This window comes from Elephantulus edwardii, unplaced genomic scaffold (genome assembly GCF_000299155.1).
Source record: "Elephantulus edwardii isolate Elephantulus edwardi_28Jun2011 unplaced genomic scaffold, EleEdw1.0 scaffold00106, whole genome shotgun sequence".
NCBI lineage: Eukaryota > Metazoa > Chordata > Mammalia > Macroscelidea > Macroscelididae > Elephantulus > Elephantulus edwardii.
The window spans coordinates 11,285,262-11,310,790 of NW_006399856.1; the positions used below are offsets into that span (position 1 = coordinate 11,285,262).

General features: G+C 39.3%; 1 protein-coding gene across 1 annotated transcript in view; it reads right to left on the bottom strand.

Annotated features, from left to right (window-relative positions):
* Nucleotides 1–25,529, bottom strand: part of UNC80 (unc-80 homolog (C. elegans)) — a 295,977-nt gene that overhangs the window by 55,149 nt on the left and 215,299 nt on the right. The window contains exons 35-46 of the mRNA XM_006891958.1: nucleotides 24,951–25,079; nucleotides 21,908–22,051; nucleotides 20,801–20,901; nucleotides 18,608–18,694; nucleotides 14,301–14,484; nucleotides 11,998–12,092; nucleotides 10,841–10,930; nucleotides 9,315–9,416; nucleotides 7,981–8,161; nucleotides 5,904–6,172; nucleotides 1,983–2,117; nucleotides 396–534 (exon numbers count right to left, since the gene is read on the bottom strand). Of these exons, the coding sequence (XP_006892020.1) occupies nucleotides 396–534; nucleotides 1,983–2,117; nucleotides 5,904–6,172; nucleotides 7,981–8,161; nucleotides 9,315–9,416; nucleotides 10,841–10,930; nucleotides 11,998–12,092; nucleotides 14,301–14,484; nucleotides 18,608–18,694; nucleotides 20,801–20,901; nucleotides 21,908–22,051; nucleotides 24,951–25,079 (1,656 nt within the window). The remainder of the gene's footprint in view (nucleotides 1–395; nucleotides 535–1,982; nucleotides 2,118–5,903; nucleotides 6,173–7,980; nucleotides 8,162–9,314; nucleotides 9,417–10,840; nucleotides 10,931–11,997; nucleotides 12,093–14,300; nucleotides 14,485–18,607; nucleotides 18,695–20,800; nucleotides 20,902–21,907; nucleotides 22,052–24,950; nucleotides 25,080–25,529) is intronic.

The window sequence follows — 25,529 nt, forward strand, 5'->3', positions numbered from 1 at the left end:
TATGGCTAGTTTAAAAAAAGAATCTTGCCAACTGAAAAATATTGGAGGACAATGGGATGGTCTGAGGTAAGACAAGAGGACTGTGAATAATAGTGAACATTATGTAGCGTTACCATCACATGGATTCGTCTAGGAGTATCAACTTCCTGAAAACCAGTGTGTTAAAGAAAAGCCTCATTTTAGTAGCATTTGCATGACAGAGAATTCCTCACTTGATGTTCCTTAAGAAATTAAAAAAAGCAAGAGAAGGAAAAATGCCCTCACTCCAATTGTATCTCTCTCTGTTCCATTGATTTTTCATTGTTTTGACTGCAGTCAAAGCACTCAATGTGGAGCTTAAAGTTTTGTTAGGAACTTTATAAGAAAAAGAATGGTAGGGCAAGTGTCATCCTTACCTAATGATCTAAGAGGCTTCTCTGCTTTAACCAGCTCTAAAATGTCTAATATGTCAGTGGTCTCTCCCTCTAACGACTGCAGCAAGTCAAACAGGCACTGGGCGGACACACCTTTACTGGGCCCATTATGGGCAGAATCCTGCAGGAAGAAAAGCAATTGTAGTTTATTGGCTCCCATCTCTGCTAAATATGGCTTGGCCAGAAAGTCAAAGTTCATAAACATTATAATCAATAATTAAATCTCTTTTATAGTCTGTTTATATAATTTGACATTCAATAAAACTGTGACATGATTGAATAGAGTTATGGACGCTACATATAACTAATTATATACTGTTGTTGTATACCATTGAGTCAGAACCAACTCATAGCTGATCCTCCGGCAGGTTTTCAGAGGCAGTTAAGAGATGGCCCATCTTCCAGTGGAGCAGCTGGTGGATTTGAATGCAGGTCTTCGGGATTGCAGGGCAACTACACCAGCAAGAAGCTGCGCTGCAACCCCAAAAGTATGAGTTTCAAGGCCACCAGCTGTTTCAAGGCCACCAGGTGCTCCACAGGAGAAGGATGGGAAGTGTCCTCCCATGAGATCAATTGCTTTTGAAAACTTGCTGGTGGATCAGCTATGAGATGGTTCTGACTCTACCATACATGACAACAATTATGTATTACATATATTAGAGTCCTTAAAAGGACATACAAATACTAATATGGTACAAAAGAGATATTTGCAAAAACTCATGGAAAAAGAACAATATGAAAACTGACAGAAAAAGTCAATAATTTTCATGTCAGTAATTCTCTGATTTAAGATAATGGAGCCCAGAGAACTTTGCATAATGGATTTGTGAAATAAAAGATATCTGGGGAGCAGATACTTATTTTAACAATTCCTAGAATTTTACAGCTGGTGAGGAATTGTGCTGCCAACCCAAAGGTTCATGGTTCAAATCCATCAGTGGCTCTGTGGAAGAAAGATGAGCAATCTCCTCCTATGTGATTTGCTGCCTTTGAAAACCTGCTGGAGGGTCAGCTATGAGTCAGTTTCAACTCAATAGTACACAACAACAACATAACAATTAGATAATATGTTGTGGAGGTATTTGCCATTTCAAATCTATTTAAATGGGCTTAATCTGTTCATTAAGACCACAAATAATTAATCACATTTTTACTATGTGAAAGACACTATTCTGTACACTGAAATTATAGCAAAACCAAGGTAAATATCCCAAACCAAACAGAAATAGGAACTTAAGGGACAGAAAAACCACAAGAGTAGATAAAGTCCTACTGTCCTGGAGCTTGCTTTATATTGGTGGAGTATTTTACAGATACATAACAATGAAACAAATATAGACAGAATATATGAGGAGGTGATACAGTCTCCAAAAGAAAAGAAAAATAAAGCAGGATAGAGGGTGACAGAAAGTAAAGTAGACTTTCCTATTATTGATTTTTTTTTTTACTAATTAAACATAAATATTAGTGAGATCCCTATCCAAGGGGCTGAATTGAAGGTCAGCCTTGCTGAAGGAAATGGATTTATGATGTTTATGCCCCATTAGTTGAAGAGAAGGTCTTTCTTACAGGAAATTCCAGGAGAGGAGCCACACTAGCAAACAGCTGGAGTACGAAGGGCTTCCGGTGGAGAATGTAGAACTGGTGGCAGGCAAATTCAATGGCTTGGCGCAGCTGGGGATTGCTTTCATAGTCGGAGTAGACCTGTGGAAAAATGAAGGCCATGTGTTCAGATTGCACCTCAACAATCATTTTGAAGTTGTTTTTGTTCTCTCAGCTAAGATCTTGAGATGCGAAGAGGAAAAGAATTTTATAGACAGGTTGAAATGCACTGCTTTTGAGTAACTTCCAATCAGGTAACCCTAGAGGACAGAGTAAAAGTGCCTTCTGAAGTTCCCCAAAGTTGTGAATCTTTAACAAACAAAGATTGACTCATCTTTCTCCTTTGGCATCAATGGCCTTTTGGTTTGAAACACTGACCTTTCAGTTAGCAGTCTAGCGTTTAGTCACTAAACCACCAGGGCTCCTCAGATTGACTGAAGGGAAGAGAAAATGCTGCACAGTTACAGACAACAGTTTGGTGGTCGACATAAAAATGTCAATTAGCTACACATTCTTTACTCAGAACACTGTTAAGTGGGAATTTATTCCAAGGAAAGCATGTACATATGTGTGTATGTTGTTGTTGTGTGTCGTTGAGTCAGAACTAACCTATAAGCTGTTTGGTGTGTTTTCAGAGACTCTTAATCTCTTGGGAGGAGATTGCCCATCCTTCTTCTTCAGAGCAGATGGTGGATTTGAACCATGAGCCTTCAGGATTGCAGTGCAACTTCCTGTGACTAGGTCAGCAGTGCTTTTGTGTGTGTATGTGTGTGTGTATATGAAATCTGCTGCAAGTTTGCTTAGAATAGTGTAAAACCTGAAATAATCTAAAGTATTCATAAATACTGGTTAAGTGATTTATGGTATATGGATGAAAAGGAATACTATTCCACAGTCTCTTAAAATTATAAAGAAAACCTATGTTACAAGAAACAAAAAGAGACCTGGAGAGGTAGAAGAATATCCCTTGCTCATAGACAAGAAGACTCAATATTGTGAAAATGACAATATTATAAAGTCAATCTACATGTTCAATGCAATCCCAATTACAGGCACCAATTCCATTCTTCAATGAGATAGAAAAGGCAATCTCCAACTTCACTTGGAATGGAGAGGGGCTAAGAATAAGCATAGCACTCCTTAAAAAGAGATATAAGGTAGGAGGCATCTCACTCCTTGATTTCAAATCCTACTACACTGCTGTGGTGGTCAAGACAGCATGGTACTGGTACAATGGCAGACACATGGATCAATGGAATGGAATTGAGACTCCAGAGATCAACCCATCTACTTATGGTCAACTGATTTTTGACAAGGAGATAAGGTCAGTTAAATGGGGAAACAACAGCCTTTATGACAAATGGTGCTGGCAAAATTGGAAAACTATCTGCAGAAAACTCAAGCAAGATCCATACCTCACTCCATACACAAAAACCAATTCAAAGTGGATTATGGACCTAGGACTAAAACCAAGGACTATAAACTTCATTAAAGAAAAGCTTGGGGGAACTCTAAATGTCCTAGTTCACAACATAAACAGTCTTCCTAACATCCTGGAAAATCTACAACCAGGAGAGGATAAAATAGATGAATGGGACAGTCTAAGAATCAAATCCCTTTGCTCATCCAAAAACTTCTCCAACAGGATAAAAAGGGAAGCCGGAGATTGGGGAAAAAATATTTTGTAATGACATGTCAGACAAGGGACTTATATCTAGAATTTATAAAATACTCAAGCATCACAACAAGATAAAGGTAAATAACCCAATTGAAAAATGGGCACAGGATATGAACACACACTTCACCAAAGAAGACATTCAGATGGCAAACAAACACATGAAGAAATGTTCAAAATCCCTAGCTCTAAGAGAGATGCAAATCAAAACAACTATGAGATAACATCTCACCCCAGTAAGAATAGCAAAATTTAACACAACAGCAAACTTCAAAGGCTGGCGATATTGTGGAGAAACTGGAACCCTTATTCATTGTTGATGGGAGTGTAAATGGTACAACCACTAGGGAAGGCAGTATGGTGCTTTCTCAAAAAGTTGCAAATTGAAATACCACTACTGAGAATATACATTAAAGAAACCATAACCACTACTCAAGCAGATATATGCATACCCATGTTTATTGTGCCTTTGTTCGTAATAGCAAAGAGCTGTAAACAACCTAAGTGCCCATCAATAAATGAATGGATAGAGAAGCTCTGGTATATTTGCACAATGGAATACTATGCAGCATTGAAAAACAAGGAACTTATGAAATATTATGCAAAATGGATAACCCTAGAGGACATTATGCTAAGTGAAATATCTCAGTCATAAAAGGACAAATATTGCATAGGGCCACTGTTATAAAACAGGACTGACATCAGGGTTGAGGGAAGACAAAGAAGGAGGAGAGGAATGATGTATACTGCATTGAGACAGATGAGGGAGAGAACTGTTTAAAAGGGATATATGATAAGGTGTAATTGTCATGACAGGAGTCCAGAATGAAGATTACACAGTAGAGTGGACCTGGGGAGAGGGATTGTGTAACAATGAAAGAGTTTTTCTTTTACTTTTCAAGAAGAGTGAATTGGGGGGGAAGGGAGTGGGCAGGGAGAAAAGTGCAACAATGAATGACTGGAAACCCTAAATCTCTGTAAACTTTCATTTAAATTAATAAAAAAATTCACTAAAACCATACATGGAAAAAAATCATAATGAAAATCTAAAAGTGCCTAAAGGAAAAGATGCCCATATTATATGAAAAAACTTACAAAGTTGAATGTGTGTTATCCTTCTACTTCCCCCCCCTCCCAAAGGATGTGTGTATAGCCTAGAAAAAAAAGCCAAGAGTTCATAAAATGTAAACAATGCTCATGTTTGGGAGTAACATTTATAGGTGATCTTTACTTCTGAATTCCATAAATGAGCATTTAATGGCATTTTGTCATTAGCTAAAAGTTAAGAACAATCAGAAAAAATTATTTAAAATAAACTCAGAGAGCCTGGTCAGTTTGAAAATCAACTCATCACCTGTATCGATAGAGTTGGCTTCTCTTTACCAATGTGTGTATTTCTTTCACAATAGAGAAGAGGGATCTGCCCTTCATCCCTCCTGAGGTATCTGATACTCCTGAGATGGAGTCAGCAATACCTCTCTATTGTCATCGAGTTGGAACTGACCCTCTATTCGATTTCTCAGACTGTAAATGTCAAGAGGGGAGAGCGCCCATCTTTCTCCTTTGGAGCTGCTACTGCTGGTGGATTTGAACTTCCAGCGCAGTGCGACTTTGCACAGTGTGTTAGTGGGAAGGGTGGGTCAGCAGCACAACTCCCTACAGACTATGCCATCAGAATTACCTCCCTACATGCCTGACATGAATAGACTTACTAAGTCCACACTTGTTCAATTCTACTGGATCAAATACAATGGTCATAAAAATTTCTATACTGATAAGATCAATGATTTTCTTGTGAGAAACATTAGCAGAACATGGGTCATGCCGATGGCTGAAAAGGCCATGATTCTAGAACTCTTTGGAGTCTGAGAACCACCTGGAGGTCTTCTGAAGTAAAGTACAGATAGCTGGGGCCTGACCCCGGAGCTTCAGACTCATTAGGTCTGGGATGAGCACTAAGAAGGTGCATTTCTCACATACTCCCAGGCGATGCTGACGCAGCTGGTCTAGGACTGTGCTTTGAGAATCACTGATCTCCAAGAAATAAGAACGCAAATCTCAAACCCAGAGATCCTCAGGCTAGAACCATACACATTTGGATATTGATGGAGGGATTTCATTTGCCGCCTGTTGTTGGAGCAGAAGGCAGCTCGGTCATTAACAACTTCAGTTACAGATGTGGTTAATACTCTGGTTAATACTCAGGGAGGCACCTGCAGCATGGTGGGGAGGATCCACTGGTAGCCGCTGAGGGAGAAGAGATGATTGAAGTGCACAGCGGTGTTGATGACGGTGGCCGCGTACTGTCTAAGCAACGCGCTATCTTCTGGATGGAGGATCAGAGCCCCATTAAACACGTTGAGGAAGAGCATGATTTCATCACCCCAGGGAAACTCGCTCGGCATTCCCAGGAACATCTCCTCCAGAAGCTGGATCCACAGGCTTTTCTGAAGAGTGTCCAGGCCAAACAACTCCTTGCCAGCTGTGAGAACATGACACAGCAGAGAGACAATTAGCCCCACACTGGTCCTGGCAGGCGAGTGGGAGAGTAGGCCCCAGGGCAACACAGCTTTACATTTGTCCTGACTCCGGACAGACGGGACCAGGGATCTGCTGAAATGCTTTATGATACAATAAAACCTGGCAGTTAGAATGACACTTCCTAGTCCTCCGGGGACTTACATCATCACATCTTTCATTCAACTCTGTGGGCAAGATAGGGCAGGCACTGCAATGTTTTCCTATTGAATAAACTGTGGTTTGGGGAAAAGTAAGTTAATTCAGCTAGCAAATGGTCAATCTTGAAGCTGGCCTTAGTCTTCTAACCCCGGGTCAGACTGTAGTAGTTCTAACTACACTCTGTAAATCAAAGAAGCAGTCACAATTAAAATATAGGTGTTTCCCTGCTTATCTCTCCATGTCTACCCCTATCTTTATTTCTCTGTCTCCCTCTTTCTGCCTACCCTGCTCTGTGTCTCTATCTCTAGGTAAATACAATGAATTATACACATCTTAAGTGTTCAATGAACTTTGACAAAAACACACACTAATGTAACCAACATCTCAACCAATATATGGATAGTATTCATAATGTCACAAAGTTATCTTTGTTGTTGTTATGTGTGGCTATGAGTCGCAAGCGACTCGACGGCACATAACAACAACAATTCATAATGTCACAAAGTTATCTTTCTGGAAAATTCACCCCTCCAGAGGCGCCTCTTCTGATTTTGTCACTATAGTTTTAACTCTTGAACTTCAAATAAACGCTTATCCTCTGCTCCACTAATAACACCATAGAAACACCTCAACTTCTCATGGCTTAGCTTAGAGTTTGGTCTCAAAGTTCAGCCCCTAAAATGGCAGTATCAGCATCAACTGAAAACTGGTTGGAAATGCAAATTCTCAGGCCCCATGCTTGAGAGAATGAATCAGAAATGGTGGATAAGGATGGTTGGACCCAACAACCCACAGTTTACCAAGTATTCCAGGTGACTCTAATGAATGCTCAACTTTGAGGACCATGAGTTTAGGAAAATATTTGCTGATCAGGCTGCTTTTCAGCTTGAAACAACACTAAGGCTGGAAAGAAGTTCAAGAGAGAAAATGCTTCTTTCTTTTTTTTTTCTATAATTATATTTTATTAATTTTCATAAACATTTACAGAGATTTTGGGCTTCCACTCATTCATTGTTGCACTATTCTCTCTACCCTCCTCCCAGTTTGTTCTTGTCCAAATGCCACAGTGCTTGTCAAAGCCAGTTCTGATTAATCTTCTTTGTCAGTGTGTCCTTTGCCATTCCCTATCACTCCTCCCTGAGAGAGACTTCACCTGAGTCATAAGGAAAAGGGGATGGCGTATTCTCTTAGCTACTTCCTGCTGAAAAGGGACGCTGTGGGTTTCAGGGTGAAGATCTTCTCTCACTACTCTAAAGGGCCCCTTTGGCAGTAGGAAACACATAGACTATTATGGAGATTGATTTTGGAATTTAGATGCACTCTTATTGATTGTGCTTGGCCGTACATGTTCATATCCTTGAAGATGTATCATGGGGGTGTTGCAACCTAGAAGACACAAATTTGACTAACAAGTTATAAGTACATGAGTCCAAAAATTATGGAAAAGTAAAAGAAAAGATTCTTTCATTGTTTTACAAACCCTCCCCCAGGTCCCCTCCACCATATAGCCCTCGCTCTAGTCTCCTGTGATGACAGAAATACCCAGTTATATCTCTCTTTTCAACGGTTCTCTCCCTCCTCTGTTTCAGTGCAGTATACATTATTGAATACCTTGAGGATCTCTGAAGAGTGAAAATTCAGCATCAATGGCACTTCGGGGGAATGAGGGCAGCCGGAGGAGGTCTTCCTGCAGCATGGAGACGTGGGATTGTTTGTGGGCTGTGGGGATCTTCTGAGTGAGAGAGATGAGGAATAAAACCCTCCCTACTTCCTCCAGCTTCCGAGTGAACACCTAGTGGGAAAACAGACGCAGAAGAAATCAGAATCAGTAACCCTGACATTCCAAAGGAAAGAAACCAAAGTAAAATCTTCAATAATAGCAAACCTCGTTGATAAAATAAGGGAGGGAGGTGAACCTGAAGTGGGGGAGAAGTAATTTATTTTGTTCTGATTCCATGGCGCAGAAAGAACAGTACATGTTTTGACTTTTGTTTCCTGCTCTGACTGCACCACAGAATGAGGTGTTATTCTCACCGACTTTGCAGACTGGAGAGTACAGGGAAAGCATTGTTAAGATAGCTTGATACAAAGTAGAACCCCTTTGTTTGGCTGTCCTAACATGAAAGGCTTTCCCAGGGGAGAGCTGATCAGCCCCAATTGCATCTATCATTTACACTGATGCCTAAAGTTGTTTCGTGTCAGTTCTGGGTTTAAGAACCTTGATGAGCAGAAATATTTAAATAATCAAATAGTCTGAAATTTTCATTTAGAAGTATTATTTATAACTGAGTTATGTAGTCATTTGCATACATAATATTAAACTTGGTAACATTCTTAGAATTGTGTTCTATAGTTTATTTCAGAAGTAAAACAGCGAATTTCCTTTGGACCAAAGTCTGATCTGAAATTAGATCCCTGAATATTATTCTTCTCTTCAATCTTAAACCTAAGTGCAACCACTTGATTATGTCTGTCGTGTCAAAAGAAGTTTGTAACGTCCCTAGGATCTAGTCACCCTGTCAGTGGTACAGCTGAGACTGAGTCCAAATTTCTGGACCCTCCACCCACTGTTTTACTTTTCAGTCATATTATACTGGCCTCTTTTTATTTCTGTCAGCTAATGAACCTTTTAAACACTCCTTTAATGTCTCTATTATGTGTACTTCTAGTTATGTTTTAAGAACTTAGGAAGTGAAAATGAGAAAATTTATATTGATGACACTCTATGATTCATCACAGGATTGCTTCGAGTGTAAGTTAATACCATTACACTATGCATCAATAAGAAAGTTTAATTATCATACTGCTATTTTTGTATACATAATGACGAAACAATGGCTTAGTCACTTTTTCAGGAGAAGATCACAACAGAAAACAGAATTTCACGCTTACAGATCATACACCCCAACAACATGACAAAACCACAGAAGGAGATGGTCAGACACCTGCTTCTGAATGAGCTCCTGCCCCTTCTCTGGATGCATGTGGACAAGGTTCAGCTGTGGAGAGACCGACCTCCGAAAAGGATAAATATCCCGAACATAGGTCTATGGTAGAGGGACACAGAGAGAAAAAGAGTTCAAAAGATGCAATGTTTGCTCTCATTTCCTCTTTACCAAAAGTCAAACCATTGTTTATGCCTCTCTGGGGGTTTGGTTTCTTATTACTGTACATTCATAAAATCTGTACGATCCCAGGAAGTTCCAGCCACGTGGGCTGGATATGATGGGTTCAAATGTCGCAGTGCCTATGAGGGCAGTGCTTTTGTTCCATTGCACAAAAGCTTACTTCTGGTTGAGTCCGACTCAGTGGCACCTCACAACAACAACAGCAACAAGGTGAGTGCCCTTTCCAAGGACGGACGCACTATACCAAGAGCAAAGAGTCCAAAGGCTATTGACTAATGCCATTGTGAAGACAGTCTTCCTGAGGTGTCCTTTTGCTTATTTCAGCTTGTCACTATAGTCAAGCTAAACATAATAAGAAAATATGAACATAAAATTTCTAAATATATAATTATATTTAATTATTATATGAGCAATTTGATACTCAGATTTAATAATAGTAAGTGACTAATGCATTAAGTAAATCTGCTGTCAGGGACCTTTACCGAGAAGCAATCATGTCAGTCTTGAGACTAAGGTGTGCCTGATATGTTCCATGGTCTTTGCAATTACTTGCTATGCATCAGAGAGCTGGATAATGACAAGGGGGATAGAAGAATTGATGCCTTTGAGTTGTGGTGCTGGAAAAGAGTCTTAAACATACCATAGGCTGGCAAGAAAATAAATAGATCTGTTGTGGAGAGGTTGAAGCCCAAGTTTCTCCTTAGAAGCTAGGGTTTTGAAGCTCTGTCTCACATACTAGGGGCATGTGACTAGAGAGACCAGTCCTTGGAGAAGGACATCATGTTCAGGAGCGTGGAGCGACAGCGCAGTAGAGGAAGACCTTGGATGATATGGATTGATTCAGTAAGTAGGGCAATGGGGTTGGTGTGTCAGAGTCAGTGAGACTGGCTCAGGATAGGGCAGGGTTCAGAGCTGTTGTACATAGGGTCACTATGGGTCACAGGTGACTTGACAGTACATAACAACAACAAGAACAAAGTGCTTTACTTGACTCAAGTGTCATGTCTTAAAGACTAACAACTATGCCTCCTTGACCATAAGCTGCACTCAAGAAAAGTCTGGGACTTTTGACACCACTTAAAGTGAATGTCATTACTGTGCAAGAAAAATCAAAGCCAAACTCACTGTCATTGGTGGATTCTAACTCACAGGGAGCCTGTAGTATAGGGTAGAACTGTCCATAGTGTTTCTATGACTGACTGTAAATCTTTACAGACACAGATTATTACCTCACCTTTATTCGATGCGGCCGCTGTTTGGTTTGAATTACCAACATACTGGTTAGAAGCCAAATGCTTTAATCATAGCACTACCAAATTTTCCTCACTACTATACCGACTCACCTTATTATAGTGGATGAGGTTCCATCGTTTATCCATGAGAAAATAATGGGTCGACTGGGATTCTGGGATATTAAAAAACTCCAGACATTCCTAGAGAATAAGAACAAATTTGAAGAGATGGTCATTTTCAAGAGAAAAATAAGGAGTGGTTACTGAATTCTGCCTCAATAAGCCTTAGAGATATTTTTGCAATTGGTGTCTAGGTGAGGACCTGAGGCTTAACAACCTTCTTCTAATGAAATAAAATGCTCAAGTTTTGCAAAGCAATTTCTAGGAGTGAAGAAGTGAAAATGTTTGTATTCGTTTGAAGAGATGAAGACGCCATCTAATTCTGAAATGGTTGCTCAATGAAGCGGTGGTATGTATTGTACATAACAGTTCACTTCTGGAAGGAGAGAATGGGCTTCATTCCAGTTACGGGATCAGGGGACATCAAGGTCAATAGCCATCACATAGTATGTAAAGATATTACTCTGCACCCCACTTTGGTGAGTAGTGTCTAGGGTCTCTACAGTTCTCAAGTAGCCAACTAAGGAGCAGCTACTGGTCTCTTCACACCTGGAGCAAAGATTAATGAATGAAATGAAAGATGCATGGAAACAATTCGTCCCAAGAACTAATATGAACCTCAACCTTCATGACCAGGCAACCAAAAAGAAACAGATGGTGCCCAGATAGCATTCTTAACTGCTCTGCAAGGGATCACAATAGAAGCTCCTGGGTAAAGCGGGAGACAAAAGTGGAAATAAGGCTGAGCTTTCCTTTGTGGACTTACAGAGACTTACAGACTCCCGGAGACTATGTCCCTTAGTCACTCTCAAGGTCTGGAACTGAGCTCACCTTAGTAGATGAGTCTATAGTGTGAACAATAGCGGGGAAGGTGTGTACTCCTTAGGAAAATTAACCATGTGAGATCGAAAGGGTGACACAGATCTGAGAATAAAGCTCAGAGGACAGGAGGGGACGGGAGTGTAGGAATGGAAACAGTAAACATAGGGAGGACGTGGGAAGAGTAACTTTGCATTGTGGCCATCAAATGAATGTCAGGAAAAAACCTGCACAGGAACTCTTGAATGAAAAATGAGTTTGTTCCATAAATTTGCATTCAACTCACAAGAAAATGTATAACAAAACGTTTCAGTCAAAATCATTCTTACTTTCAACAGGGCTTCAAACTGAGTGTCTTCATGGACTGGTAACTGGGTTGGGATATCACACTCATTCTGTCCATGAACTACTAAGGTTTTGGTACCTAAAGAAGATAAAAAATGACTTTTTGAAGAAAATAAAATAAACTTACTTCAGGGAAAATTTGTACACAAGACATGAAATATTGAAATGTTATCGACAAGTCGATATTATTACTACTTTTTAAAATGTTAGCATTGCATTGACTCACGACACTCCTATATTTACACTTAAATATATTTGAAATTCTAAAAGAATCTGGAAATTTTCAAACATAATTAATACTGAATTAGTTAATTACAAAATATTAATATAATATGCAAGCAAAATCTTGCTGAAGGTAATTCAGTAATGGCTAGAAGAGTACATTGATAGAGAATTGCCAGAAATCAGGCTGGATTTAGAAGTTGTGACATTAGGGACATCATTGGGTTTCTGTGGTGGTAAATTGCATAAGAGAAAATGGCCCATCTCTCTCCCTCAGAGTGCTGGGGGATTTGAACCATCAGAGACGCAGTTAGCAGTACAATTCCCTATGTGCTATGCCACCAGGGCTCCCTTTTAATGCATAATGTCATTGAAATCTCACAGGAACACCACAACATGGGGATCACAATTTACATCTTATAAAAAACTGAACCAAGAACATGATATCTTCTTGTTAGAAGATCTGTATTCATTTAGTGGAAGATTTAGAATTCCAACCCCAAGCATTGCAATCCCTGTATTTTAAGTGAGGTGATTAGGTAATGGATACTTAGAAGATAGAATCCGTCACATGAGTTAAGTTGAAGTAAGAACCTGAAATGCAGTTTAAATTTACATTTTCTACATTTTACTTTAAGTTAGTTAAAGCAGCATAGAGAGCAGTTGGCCTAGTGGACAGAAAGTCATGCTCCCAAGCCAAAGGTGGGTGACTCCGCCACCCTCAGGCCAGCCTTTAATTGTTTTTGGTGAAATATTCGTGTAACCCTGGTATGCCCACTTGCTGTACAGAGGTAACTCGTGGTTGCTGTGAAGCTGAGCACTGTGACACTAATGTGTCAAATGTGAGAATGGTTACCCATGGTGGACAGTGTTTCGTGGAGCTCCCCGAATAAAACAAGCTTGGAAGCAGGGGTGGCATCCACTTCCAAAATGGCTTTCCTCTGGAAACCCTATGAACCTGGAGAAAGGACGAAAGTTAGACAGGCGTCCAGGCCTTTCATTCATAGGGTCACTTAACAACAACAACAACAACAACAACAACAACAAAAACATATTTTACTTGGCTAGTGAGATAGGATGTGTTCTGCTTCACTCATTATTTACAGATTTTTGTGGATCTTTTGTTTTGCCTTGATTTTAAAAAAATGAGTTGGTTTAATTAAGTATATGTCTTACAATATGAATTTCTTTGTTATAATTAAAACTGATCACTTTGGGGGACAATCTACAAAACAGATAAAAACACAACTACCATTCATTGGCTTCTTACCATGAGCCAGACATCAGCACATTTGGCTATGAACATCAGCACATCATGGCTATGAGCTATAGCTCCATTTGCCACATAAGGAATGGAAGCTTTGAAAAGTGCAAATCCTGGTTACACAGCTAACAAATCGCAAGGCTCTGACTTTGGCACAGACCTGTGTCAGACCTTGTGTCCTTATCTATCCATAACTGTGTCTTTCTCTAATCTCACTGAACACATCATCTCATATTTTCTCACCCACTGCATGAGGATAAAGGATTTGGCAAATTGCCTTCTCAAGGACCAAGAAGCTATCCAAAATGAAAAGGCACTGTATCTAGAGTTTACATCACACTTGATGTCCTTTTGTAATTTCCTTTCTTCCTGCTTCTGCCTTTTCCAATTTTCCATAAAGCTGCCTCTCATTAAGTTTATAAAGGACTGGGGTCCATGCCATGCAAACAATATCATTCTCCTCACAGTGCCAAACATTCAATCAAAAAAGCTTTCAGTTCAGCTGGCCTCTGTGACAGACTTAAATAAATCTTCCACCTTGGCAACCCTTCAAGGCCTCATTCACTTTGGTCTTGGTTCTGATGTCTCCCTTTGAATCAGCAACTGCTGACTTTTCTAAAGGGGCTATTGTCCATCTTCAGATTGTATTAAACAAAAATTCTTTGAAGCACTCCATACTAGGGGGTCAGAACTCTGAACATGTTCTCATGAATGAAAGAGTTGCTTGGGATTTATGAAAGTGATTTATGCTTAAAAAAATAAAGGAAATGGTCATATCCTCCCAAAGCAAGAGTGGGTTACCTGGCATTGAAGCAGTCACCAGGAGCTTTACCTCACACTGTTCCTTCTTCATCGTCTGCTTGAGATCCTTGAAGAAGAGGCCTTCTACATAACCCACCACCTCCCAAAGGAACGTCAGAGTGGCTGAAATGGCATCCATCCCCCATTCACAGGGGGTCCGCACAAAGTACATGATTAATCCCACCTAGAAGGCATCGAACAAGAGTTTATGAAGCCCAAGTAATAAAGAACTCACATTTTTCTATCTCGTTTTTTAACCAAAATTAAAACATCTTCTGTGTTTTTGTATTTGTTTTTTTTTTTCGCTCAACCATATCTTTGCATGTTTATTTCACTTTTCAAATTTTGTTTTAAATTTCTGCCCAGATAACATTTAAATGGGAAAGCACAATTACAAGCCACAAACCGTGGCATGAAAAACACACACACACATACACACACACTTCTCATCAGAAATTACACCAAATCCATTCCTTTTTATTCATTCAAAAGAGTCCAATACTCGGGTGTCAAATATGAGCACTATAAATTTGTTTTCCTTAGAAGGGGGAAAAACATCTATGCTGGAAGCACTTTTACAATTCCAGGAAGTGGTTTTGATACCATAAGTTGCATGAATAGAAACCATAACAAACTTGAGGGCATTCGTTTGAGAGGCAGGGGATGACCTGGTTGGAAAAATTCCTCTTGTGCTTAGTGAATTGCCTGTATTTGCTTTTCAAATACTCAATGCTTTCTGTGGCATCAGCCTGGTGCAGGAGAATAGAAAAACTAACCTGAACAGGTTGAAGTTTGTTTTCATCATTTTCAAAAATCTCATTGCCGTTAGTCTGGATTGACTCATGGCTGATTCTCCATTGAATTTCTGAGGTTGTCAGCAGCACTGGAGGAGATTGCCCATCTTTGTCCTATAAGCTACTGGTAGATTCCAAGTGCCAGAACAGCACGTGACCTTTGGATTAGCAATGCAACTTGCTACTATCTAGACCACCAGCGAGCTCTCTTGCCTTTCACTGAAAAAGCAATTTCTTAACAGGAAGGCAGGTCATTTTGTCTGGTGGTAGGTCAGTGGGAAACTCATGCAGTCAACCTCAACATAATCTATGACTATATTTGCCTAAGCATTATTAACAGCTTGGATTATGACTAAGGGTTTTAGCTTGTCTAAGTCACTGCTCTAGAGTTGAGTGAAACTCATAGAGACCCTCCCTCTGGTTTCTGAAGATGTAAATCTTTCAGGCAGGAGATTGCCCATCTTTCTCCCACAGAACAGCTAGTGGATTTGAATCTCTGAAGACACATAACTTCTTGGTTAACATTGCAACTAGCTATGGACTATGACACCAGATTTTCAAAATCTTACTTTGTGTATCCTCCAAAATAATTGTGAAAAAATAAATGTCATTTTGACTTTTTTAAACTTGAGCTTTAAAACATTTCATTAAAAGTTTATTTGTTTATAATAACGAGAGGCTATTTACCTGGATTGGGAATCATATTAAAGTTTGGATAGGATGTGTAAAGACTGAAAGGAATTTGTGTACAGCCTCTAACGTACAAAATGGCATTATATAGCAAGGCCATAGTGTTGCCTTTTCTCCATTAGCTTATCAATTACCTACCAAGAAGGATTTGTGACTAACAGCAAGACTTAGCCCCTTCTTTTTTTTTTCTTTTCATTTTCTATTAGTATATTTACAAAATTCGAATACATTGTTTTGAAGAACAAAGACTTAGCCCTTTCTTATTCCAGGACTAAAGGACAGAGAAGAACAGTGGCTCAGGTAGGCATTTCTCCCTATCCAGTCACCCAGGAAATGGGCAGGTATGAGGATAAAGAAGCGTAATGCTGAAGGGACTTTTGTCTTCATTTCTTGTTACTGAGTCTTTGTTAGGAATTCAACCAAAAGGCACATCAACCTGTACAAAATGCAATGGCAGGCTATGCATTTAAATTGAGGGAGGCCCTAGCACTTGATTTTGCCAATCAACCTTTGGTTTTTGTGTGACATAGATGGGACTTAGAAGTAGAGGAAATTTTATTTGGAGTTTTCTAAGTAGAATCACCAAAGCAGGATTTCACTGGGCAGGAAGTACTAGCCAGAAGATTTCCCAGAGAATCAAGCTGAGGTTCTTTTTTTTTTCTCAAAATTAAAAAAAAAAATCTTTACTGTTGTACATTTTCCTCCCTCCCCTTCCCCCACCCCCATTCCACTTTGCTATGTACTTCTTATTCCAGACTTCTGTAATAAAAATAATACCTAATCATATATTTCTTATAGATGGATCTTTCCCTCATCTATTTATTTTATTTTTTCTTTTTAAAAAAATTATTTATTTTTAATTTCAATGAACATCTACAGAGATTTTGGAATTCCATTCATTCATTGTTGCACCCTTCTCCCCGCCCCCCCCCCCCCCCTGTTTGTTGCTCTTCTTGAAAAGCAAAAGAAAAACTCCCTCATTGGTACACAATCCCCCCACACATCCCCCAACCTCCCTCATCTATTTAAATGCAGTGTTCATTATTTATCCCCTCTTTTCCCATTCTATCCCCAACCACCATGTCAGTCCTGTTTTAAAACAGTGGCATTATGCACTATTTGTCCTTTTGTGACTGAGCTATTTCACTCAGCATAATGTCCCCCATGGTCACCCACGTTATATAATATTTTATGAGTTCCTTGTCAAGCTGAGTTTCTTATGGGCCCCATGTTACCACAGCTCTGGGCTTTGACTTAAACCAGCAGGGTATCCAGTGGCCATTGAGACAAACAGCATTGTATCACAAGGAAAGTTGTTAAAGCAAACACGAACACAAGTCTTTTCTTCTCTACAACTCCACATGACTATCAGGAAGGAATGCAATGGGAAGATATGAGATTTTCTAGAGATTCAGAATTTTTATATGAGAAACAGAAAAAAAACCAAACCCACCTAAAATATTGGGTGGGGTGTTTGTTTATATCAATGTGAGCACAACGTTGGATTGGACATTGACTCATCATTTTCCCCTTTTCAACCAGTAAGTAGGTGGGCACTTGGGTAGATGAGGGAAAGGAATTATACCTTTTCTCTGCACATCAGAGTTTTACTTTGAGCTAAATTTATCACTCCATTACTGAAGCATAGTTCCCTGCCTATCAGAAGGCTGACTCCAGTAATGGAGAAAAGACAAAGAGTTCTCCCCAAAATTGACATTAGTTTGATCTTCTGTATTAAATAATATTTTTAAAAAGTATTCATAACAGCTAACAGCTTGCTTGGCTCCACAATCAACATTCTTGGCACCAGCAGTCAGGAAATCAAAAGATGAATTACATTAGGTAAATCTGCTGTCAGCGACATTTCCAGAGTACTGAGAAGCAATAATGTCATTCTAGAGACTAAGGTGAGCCTTATCTCATCCATAGCAATAACTTGTTATGCATCAGACAGCTGAATAATGACTAAGGATGATAAAAAATGTGGTGCTGGATAAGAGTCTTGAACATACCACGTACCACCAAGAAAATAAATAGGTCTGTCTTGGAGAGGGTGAAAACAAGTTTCTATTTGGAGGCAAGGATTTCAAAGCTCTACCTCACATACTTTGGGCATGGAGTCAGGAGGGACTGATCCTTGGAGAAGGACATCATGCCCGGAAGGGTGGAGGGACAGCGCAGGAGTGTGAGATCCTGGATGAGATGGACTGATACAGTAACCAGGGTAATGGGGGTAGGTGTATGGGACTTAGTGAGACTTGCTCTGGACAGGGCAGACTTCAGAGCTATTGTACATAGGGTCACTGTGAGTCATAGGTGATTTGATGGCACATGACAACACCACCACCATAGTCAGTAGACTACTCAGTCCCCAAACTGGACATATATTTGGGTTGGAAGGATGACACTTAAAAGACACTGGTAGATTCTGGAAAGTTCAGGAAGAAACTACCAGGATAACTCAGAATAATTGCCTTAAATAAACGTGTTCACATATCCTTACCATCAAGGGCAAGATTCAGCTTTTTCTCTGTGCAGTAAACAGTGCCATCGGAAAGTTGGAAAAAGGACTCAAAAGGACATATTTTTTTTTCAAAAGAAAAGCAAAATTCAGAACCAATGTTAAAGATGTCATATTAAAGAAGTCTCTAAAAAGAATATGGAGTCAAAACTGCTCACCAAGGGCAGGGATTGTGCCACATAGGAGCTGTTCCATACAAAAGTAGTGGATTAGATGTTCATGGAGGTCACACAATGAATGGGACTTTATTGAGGAAAAATAAACTCCTATGACAATGTCACGGTTCCTTACTGGAAACTCACCAAATAGTTGAACAGAATGTGAGAGGTCTGAGCAGGAAAGTCTCCAATATTGAGAAGAAGTTTACGCAGCATGTACATTAACTCATCCTGAAAGAAGAAGACAATTTTTATGTCTCATTCAGTCCCATGGTGAAGGAAATAAGATTGACTTCTTAAACAAACAAGGGGCCAGAGAGGGGACATTTCCTTACTACTGCTGATTTCAATTATGTTCAACATTCTATTATGGTATGTTGTTGTTGTGTACTGGACAGTCAGAAGTGACTCTTGGCTGACCCTCCAGTGGGTTTTCAGAGGCGGTAAAGTGCATAGGAGATTTCCCATCTTTCTCCCATGGGTTGGCAGTGTAACTTTTTAATACTACACCCCCAGAGCTCCTTGGGGGTGGGGGCATTTCCTTACTAGTGTTGATTTCAATTATGTTAAACATTCTAATATGGTATATGGGATATTTATTTATTGTGGGATAAAGAAATTAGCTTTATCTAAAAAATTTGTTTTATTCTTTATTTTTGGTTCCAGGAAGGGATGATCTCTAAAAAGTTGGACTTTCCCTGATAATTGAAGTGTCTTGCATGACAAGCCCAGACTACTCTTGAAGGTTTGTGGCTCATATTGGGTGGGGCCTGGTTATACCTACTGACTTCAGGGCAGAAGGCTGGCATTTGAATTACTAATGAGACCCTGAATAAAAACCGGGACAGTGAAGTTTTGTGAACTTCCTCATGGGATGTACATGGGAAGGTAGCACATCACTTTTTGGAATATGGACACAGGGAATTGGGAATTCTCTCAGACCTCACCCTCTTCATTTCTATCCTTATTGAATACAAACTTTCATTTCAGCACTTTAAGGGACTTCTGCGATGATTCTAACAACTTATCAAATCCGATGGAGCAGTGGGAACCAGTAGGTCAGAAGTGACCCTTAAAGTTATGGTTCATATCCTGAAGGATGGATGTTTGTGTTGTATACTGTCACATGAACTGAACCACAGCTGACCCTCTAGTGGGCTTTCAGAGGCAGTTAACTGCACAGGAGAAGATCCTTCTCCAGCGGAGCATCTGGTGAATAGATGGAACTCCCATATTTGTAGCCAGTGAATCAGAAATGTGGGCCCTTGGGGGCCTCTATGCTATGACTGACATCTGAGGGGGTTAGTGAGAAATATTCACTTATAGCCAGCCTGTCAGAAGCAACGGGCTCTTCCAGGCTTGCAGTCAAGGCGGAAGTCTTGTGGCAACATGACAGACGGGAAGATTTGCCCTATAAACTTGTGAGTCCTGACCTAGCTTTTGGTCCTTTGGGTCAGAGGAAGATACTGCATGTGCAGTTAGAAATAGAAATAGATCACATTGATTTAATTACCATGTAATTTGGAATCAGCGAAGTGAGACTTACTTGGATCCCACACTTATTAAGTAGAATTTTTTAATACTAAAAAGAAATGTTAATTATTTATGTGTTTTGGAAGTCACTCAAATATTAGTAGTGGTATCTATTTATTAAATAAATAAATAAATAGTTATCCACATGTGATGAAAATATGAAAGAGGATTTTAGCACTACACAATGTTGGTTTATCTACCTTTACAGTCATGTTTCCTCGGTTTCAAGTAAAAGACACAAAGGAAGAAGAAATTGAACTGTTGCAATTAATCCTACCTTTTAGAAACAGAATTTAAGTGTCCAGTGAATATCATCATAAAACAGAAATGAACCAAAAATTTTTAAAAATCAGCTTTTTTTTTTTCATTTTAATCATCATTATGTTGTTCAGAAAACTATTTTTTGGTATAATCTTCTTCAATGGTGATCTGGTAAATGTGATTTTTGATTAGCAGAGAGTGTCAGTATATTCTAATATATTTTATCTCTATCACAGACTTCTAATCAGAATTCAATAAACATACCCAATACTAAGAATTATTGTTATACTGAACCTAATATCCTAGGATATCATTAGTGAGCAGTGTGTCATACATATATGGGGGAATGGGTCAGTTAATGGGGAATTTCAAGACAACAAAACAAATTGTTCATCATTATCATCATTTAAAAAGTATTATTGGATATGTGTCAAAGGACATGATGTTGATGTTATACGCACAGCAATATCAGTGTTTTGCTGGCTTTTAACAGTGTTCACACACTTAACTATAGAGCTACATCATATAGTAAGAGGAATTTACTTGTCTATTGCTGATGGTCAGTTTTTCCAGAAAATGTCGAAGAACTGTTGATGGATCTTCAATTAGACAATTCCATAAGACTTGCTGGGCCACAGCACTCACTTCAGAAGAGAAAGGAAAATGAACATTCGTCGTATATGGAGATAGGTCTAGCAGATAAAGTGCAATGTACTCAACTTTAATTAGTTTCTCTTTTGCCTTAAAAAGGTTTGTTTTCTTTTGAAATGTAGATATTTGTTCACTTTATTGTTATATCTACATATTTTCTAAATACAGTTAAATTCCTGTAGGGAAAAAGTAAACAAAGGGTGGATGGTGGTTTGGATATAAACATGGCTCTGCGATGAATTTATCTGTGAATGCATGCTGTCTTTGTCTTGGAAATCACCCAATAATAGCAGTGGTGAATATTTATTAATTTAAAATTGTATTTCCTCCTTTGTTGGTTGGACGGTGAAATTCTTAAGGAAGACTGTATGAAAAATTTCCTAAAGTAATTATTTGACTTTAAAAAATATGCTTTGGTTTAGAGTGCACATGAATTAGAAATGATCTTTTCCTGCTCATTTTAAATAGTATTTAGTATTTTCCTCTGAAGATAAAGCAGTCGAGTATTAACTAAGGTCCCAATTTTAATGAAGAAGTGTCTAGAATAAATAATGAGAAATAAAGCTACTTTGTTGGGAAAGGGTGGTCTAGTGAGAATCTAGTCTTCGTTTACAGGCTGCATATGGATCTGAAGTATTTCTGCAAAGGTACCCAAGGGGTAAAAATGGTATTAGTGATTTAAATGAACCATGAGTATTTCTAAGGTGGCCGTAGTCATAGTTTTTAGTTTCATGTGGCTAAATGTTATTATATTTTCTGGTCATAAACAATATTCCTGGACTTAATGACCTACTTTCAGTATAATGTCCTGGTCATAAAGCTAACAGGAGGATAAGATGGAGAAAGTGATAATGTTATTATGATGCATTTGAAATCTAGAACATATAGATAAACAAACACAACTCACAGTGAGTAAATAATGCACATAAGAGAAAACCCATCAGGTGCACAGCTTAAATACTTTTGAAAGCGTCACTGTTGTATTAATCTAAACCCTACCTGCCACTCCGTCTTCCCGCACCTCCCCATCCTCCATGAGGTGAACAATGGGCAGCACTGCTGCACAGATGCACGCTGGGAACACTGCCTGCGGGGGCTGAGGCACATGGTGGTTGGGTGTGTGCTCTGTGGTGTGCTCCTCGTCTGAAAAGGGAAACAAGACAGGTGTTTTCAGAGTCAGGCAATTCTACTTCTCCGGTTCTTCTCAGTTCAAAGCTTACCTATTTAACAAGGAAACCACATGAATTTACAAAAAAGAGGAGGAAGTCCAAAGTATCAAAACAAACAACAAACCAATTCAACTCCCAAGTTCTGCCATTCCTTTTTGTTTCTTTTGTGGAGAAACAATGAGCTATCACCTCCTCTTACAAAGACAAATTTTTGCTTTTGAGAATGTGAAGTTCAGCTACCTCTTTGGAAAGTCGTTTAGCAGGTTTTTGTTGATAATAGTCAACAAGTACAAAGAACCCCAAACACATATCTATCAGCGTCAATGCCTCTGTTGCCTGCACCTCAGGGGTTTGTTTTATCTGTCTTTCCTATCAATGGTTAATACTTGTGGGAGCTAATGCTCCACTTAGAACTATTATTATTATTATTTTACAGAAAGCTTCTAGATAATGAATATTTTGACAAAAATAACAATTTAAAAACTCTAGTTCAAATATCTGGCAAGATTCTGAAGCTTCGTCTGACATACTTTGGACATGCTGCAAGGAGAGACCTGTCCTTGGAGAAGGATGTTATGTTTGGGAGGGTAGAGGGACAGCGGAGGAAAGGAAGACCCTCTATGAGGTGGATTGATTCAGTGACTGGGGTAATCAGGGTGGGTGTGCCAGAGCAGTGAGACTGGCACAGGATAGAGCACGGTTTAGGGCTGTTGTACATAGGGTCACTATGAGTCGCAGGCGACTTAACGGCACATAACAACAACAACAACAACAGTGGTGTCGTGGACAAGGACACTGCCAAGCCAAAGTCACGCAGTTTGAATCCAGCAGTTGTTCTGTGGGAGAAGGATGGGTAATCTCTTTCTATAGGAGACTTGTAGGTAACTTATAGCCTCTGAAAACCTGCTGGAGGGTCAACTATGAATTGGGTCCAACTCGATGGCCCACCAGGCAACTAGTGAATTAATAATACAATTCAGTATATCTATATGATAGATTTTTGTTTAGATATTAAAAGGCATGAAGAACACACTAATGAATGAATGAACCTTGTAAACATTATGCTGATTGAAAGAATCCACTTACACACACACCAACCCACCTATCCACTCACCCATCTACTGTATGATTCTAAATTGAAGATTGAATAAAGACTGGGGAAGATTTGATGACTTTAAATTCCAGTATTGGTGGAAAATATTAAATAGAGCATGAGTAGCCAAAAGAACACACACATCTGTTTTGGAAGAAGTGCGGCCAGAGGGTTCCCTAGAAGCAAGCATGAAGGGACTTTGTCTTACACACTTTGGGCATGTTATTAGGAAGTGCTGCCTAACGACTTGATGATGTTATATGAAGTGTCCAGAAATGGAAAATCTATAGAAACAGAAAGCAGAATTGTATTATCTGAGAGGTGGGAGGAATGGGGGAATAATGGCTAGTAGTAATAGGGTTAGACAGTGGTGGTAGTTACATATTGTGGGAAAATAGTAAATCACAGACTTCAAAGTAAATTCTAGCATATATTAACAGAATATCTGTAAAGCTGTTATAAAAATATATATTTGGCTGTTTTCTCAGAAATTGTGATGAATTAGCATTGGCCATTTTAGAAAGCTCCCCAGGGATGTGGAGCTAATAGATGAGAATCACTGACCCATATTCCCTATTGTTGTGCAACGTATTGATGGCATATGTCATAGATCAGTGATGCAATCAGGACAATCATGGATCAGTGAGGCCCAGCAGTGACTTAGCGATTGTGTGGTCAGCTGCTGCTCAAGCAGCCCTACCTCATGAAGACCTTGTGTACAACAGAACAAAACTCTGCCCCTGCTCTGCGCTGCCTCCCAGCTCACTGGGATGCCCAAGACCATTTCGCAGCCTCTGAGTAACCTGAGAATCTTCCAACCAGGATGCTCATTTTCCAGGAGTGCACTGAAGAGTCTTCAATTGCGATTTATAGAATTTTCTTTAGCTAATCTTAGGAAGTAGATCAGAACGCCTTTCCCTCTAGTTGTCTTAGTCTGGAAGCTTTTACCACCATCAATGAGCCCTGCTGGTTTTGAAGCACCAGTAGTGTAAGTTCTAGCAGCCTAGCAACACACAAACCACGGTATGACAATCCGCCAGACTGAGAGCGGTGTTAATTGTGATGGAATCACAGTTTTAATACATGGAGAAGATCACATTCTTCTTGAAGCCAGACTTCATTATAGGAGTTAGCATATGCTTTGTTCCTCCTCTGAAAGATAATAATGCAACACCTTCTTAAAGCATCTGACTGCAGCTCAATCTTGCACTAGAGTCAAATGAACTAAAAATCCATAGCTGACCCTCCCTGGGTTTCTTAGGCTGTAAAGTACACAGAAGGAGATTACTTACCTTTTCCTGCTGAACCACTGGTGGATTTGAACCATCAGATAGACAGGCTCAGCCTTTCCGTTAATAGTGCAACTTCCTATGGACTATGCTACCACATCTCCCTCAGAGTCCCATGAGAAGGTTTAAAAATGCTGATTCTAATATTTGGTCTACGGTGTAGCCTGGACAATATTTTAAGTTCTCAATTTGCTTTTCAATGGTAGCCGGAGTTGAAAATTACAAAATGCCTAGAAAAATGCACTGCCTTCCAGTTCACTGGGAGTTTTAATAATATAACACATTTAAAATGGAACCAACTTGAGGACAAGTACTAGATTATTAATTGCTTCCAGGATACCATTCAATCTGATGACTTTTTTTTAGAATTTCAAGTCATCTGAGAGGTTATTTAATAGAGACCAGGGGATGAAATAAGGTTAACTTATTATCTAGAAAATGTTTTCCAACCCAATAGCTGTGAAGAAGGATGTATTCGCTAGAGGACACACCTTCTGCACTCACAGCTGAGCGAACGGACCAGACTGAACCTCGGCGGAAGGAGTAGTTCCTGTGGGAAGTGCTCGAGGTGCAGGAAGGACTCACGGACAGCCGACGGGATGCCAGATTGGTGACTTCTTCTACTGGCAAAGAAAATGGGGAACGTGAACTTTGATCGTACAACAAAAGTGATCATCACGACAACTATAATTGAACTTACATAACAAGTACACACTGCTTACCAGAAGAGCAGTAATTTAGTAATTTAGAATTATACTTTAGAAAAGAAAAAAAAGTCACAGAAAGAGAAGAAATGAAAAGAATCTAAAAGAATGCAAAACAGTAGTGCAACCACTCAATGAATTTAGAATGGTTCAAAACTCATGTTCTTACTCAATGGCCAAATTGTTTGGACTTTTCAATGATATAAAGTGGCTTATGAATTGACTTCATTCTTCAATGAAATGTTAATCTTTGGATTATTTGAAATATCACTTTGGATCCCACTATTCCCTTAAATCAGAATCACCAATCTATTCATCATCATACCACATCATTCACTTGAGATTCACTGTAATCATGGCCAGCTC